Source organism: Aplysia californica, unplaced genomic scaffold (assembly GCF_000002075.1).
Source record: "Aplysia californica isolate F4 #8 unplaced genomic scaffold, AplCal3.0 scaffold01161, whole genome shotgun sequence".
Lineage (NCBI taxonomy): Eukaryota > Metazoa > Mollusca > Gastropoda > Aplysiida > Aplysiidae > Aplysia > Aplysia californica.
The window spans coordinates 63,523-66,236 of NW_004798431.1; the positions used below are offsets into that span (position 1 = coordinate 63,523).

Consider the following 2,714-nt stretch of genomic DNA (forward strand, 5'->3'; position numbering starts at 1 on the left):
AATGTATCTTTTTATTTTTCATTTATTTATTTATTCATTTATTTTTAAAAAATAATAATTTTTTTTTGGGGGGGGGGAGGAAGTAGATCATGTGATCTAAACAGACCTTGATTGTTTGGCTCTGGCAGATTCTCTCTGGCCACAAGATGCATCACAGTAGTTTTTCCAGTGGGCAGCTGCAGGGCTGAAAGTGGAGCAAACAGAACAAAACATTAGCTAAGCTCAATCAGATTGCAAAAAAACCAATAAATTATGTACTGCACTCCAAGAAAAACCGAAACAACAAAAGTAAAAAACTTGGAATACACTTTAAACAGCACGAACTGTGCACACTCTAATATGATCTTTTTTGACTGACAAAAATATCTACCGTTTTCATTCTGACCATTCGAGAAAACATTTCATGAGACGTCACATCGACTAAAGAAAGTCTTCACAAGCAACTCGCTGGCATAAGACAGGGGGTCGGTGAATGTCTGTACATGTACTTTGATGGATAACAACAACAGCTAATCAATAACAATCAATCCATCTTGAAGAAAAACAATCTTTAGTGTGTGCATGTGAGTTGGCCGTCATCCAATCCCGGATCTGCGACAGACATCAGCGATCAGGGTACATCATTCGTTGCTTTGCTCGGAAGCTCTAAAAAACACTACAAATATAACCCTGGTCTCTCCCCCCCCCCTCACTCATCTGTTCAAGCTTTCCAAGTAAGCTGCAAGTAAGTTACCCTGCCTAGTTTTTATTATTATTATTATAGTAGAGGGTTTTACGGCGCTCGCAACTGCATAAGGTCATATGAGCGCCAGGGGGTGGATGTCAACAGAGAAGTCTTTACAGGGAATCAGACTTACTCTGCTCACCTCTCTAGCTTCAACAGCACAAAGTCTGCTTCATCTATCAAGGCACCCCAGAAATAGCAGGTCACAAGAGGGTGACAAACATACAAAAGAAATAGAGGAAAATGACAATAGTAAGGAATAGGAAAGCAAAAGCAGCAGTTCCCTGTTGTAGATCAGGCACTGTTATGAGCGTGACATGAATCAGCCCATTTACAATTCTACTGTGCTTGAACGAGAAATGTCCCCCCTTTGGGAATGGCCTAAAGACACTACAGTCAGTGGCACTGCCCCCGGGGGGTACCGACCTAGTTTTTCTTCAATTTTCACCAGTAAGAGCAAGACATTAAGGACCCTTATGTGGGTGGGCAATAAACAGTTCCCATCTTCTATGACACGACTGTACAAAAACAACTTACTCCACTAAAACAAAAAAAAAGCCGAAGCCAAGCACACAAACTCACCTGTTAAGGTAACATTGCCATGCAAAAATCTGCCTTGGTAGATAAGTCTGAGTATATTGGTTGGCGGCAAAGGTTCCTCAGCCCAGTCTGTGAAAGTAGAAGATAAAACAGAATTTAAAAAACTAATGTCATAATTCTAAAATATTTGATGAAAACATCTACGAAGACATACCATTCCTTGCCAAAACAAACATTACAGAAATTTACACAATCTGTGAAAATTTGAATACTGTCATTTTCAACCGATAAAAATAAGTCTCTCTGTGAATTTCTTAGCTCACACGGTAAAGCAGGCTCAGACATGGTCAACATTTTTCTTAGAAATTCCTCATTATTATTACTATTATTATCATTTTCATTATTGTCATCATTATTAATAATAATTTACCATTATCATTATTACCACCATCATTATTAATAATAATTTACCATTATCATTATTACCAACATCATTATTAATAATAATTTATCTTTATTATTATTACCAACATCATTATTAATAATAATTTATCTTTATTATTATTACCAACATCATTATTAATAATAATTTATCTTTATTATTATTACTATCATTATTAATTTATAATTCATCATTATTATTATTATTACTATCATTATTTATAATAATTTATCATTATTATCATTGTTAATAATAATTTATCATCATCATTATTATTATCATTATCAATAAAAATAATTTATCATTGTCATTATCATTATTAATTATCTAAGTTCACGTGGAGTATGGTTCAGAGACATGGAGGCTCACAGCATCAGCAGCAAGGAAACTGCAGAGCTTCGTAAATGGATGCCTACGAAGGATAGTGGGGATCGAGTGGTACGATCGAGTCACGAATGCTCAACTGTGGGAGAGAACAAGCCAAAGGCCAGTAAAGGAAGATATTCAGGTGAAGAAATGGAAATGGATTGGACACACCCTGAGGAGACCCCCGACAAGCATCATCAGGCAGGCCTTAACGTGGAACCCACAAGGAAAGCGTAAGAAGGGAAGACCAAAGATGACATGGAGGCGAGCGGTATCAGCGGAAATTGAAAAAGTGGGGACATCATGGAAACAGATAGAAAAGGATGCTCAGGACAGGCTTCGCTGGAGTAATGTTGTTGATGGCCTGTGCTCCACTGGGAGTTAAAAAGGGCAAGAGAGAGAGAAGTTCACGTGGAAGTGAGTGATCCACCGTACCTTCGGGCCAGTGGTTGTACACATGCTCGGCAATGTCCACAGCCGAGTCGGAGGGAGAGAACAGGAACTCGTGTGTCTTGCCGCTCACGAGGATCAGTCGCAGGTTAATCTGAAAGCAGAGAGGGGGAAAAAAAGAAATTATAAGTTTAGTTGCTGTAGACAGATGGCAAACATTCATTGAAAGCCAAGAGAGGCGGGGGGGTTGAG

The 2,714-nt window shown here is 38.3% G+C and overlaps 1 protein-coding gene across 1 annotated transcript in view; it reads right to left on the reverse strand.

The window, feature by feature from the left end:
- LOC101850381 (ubiquitin-like protein 3) overlaps positions 1 to 2,714 on the reverse strand; it is a 40,163-nt gene that overhangs the window by 1,948 nt on the left and 35,501 nt on the right. Inside the window, exons 2-4 of the mRNA XM_005111993.3 lie at positions 2,508 to 2,616; positions 1,307 to 1,393; positions 107 to 184 (exon numbers count right to left, since the gene is read on the reverse strand). Of these exons, the coding sequence (XP_005112050.1) occupies positions 107 to 184; positions 1,307 to 1,393; positions 2,508 to 2,616 (274 nt within the window). The remainder of the gene's footprint in view (positions 1 to 106; positions 185 to 1,306; positions 1,394 to 2,507; positions 2,617 to 2,714) is intronic.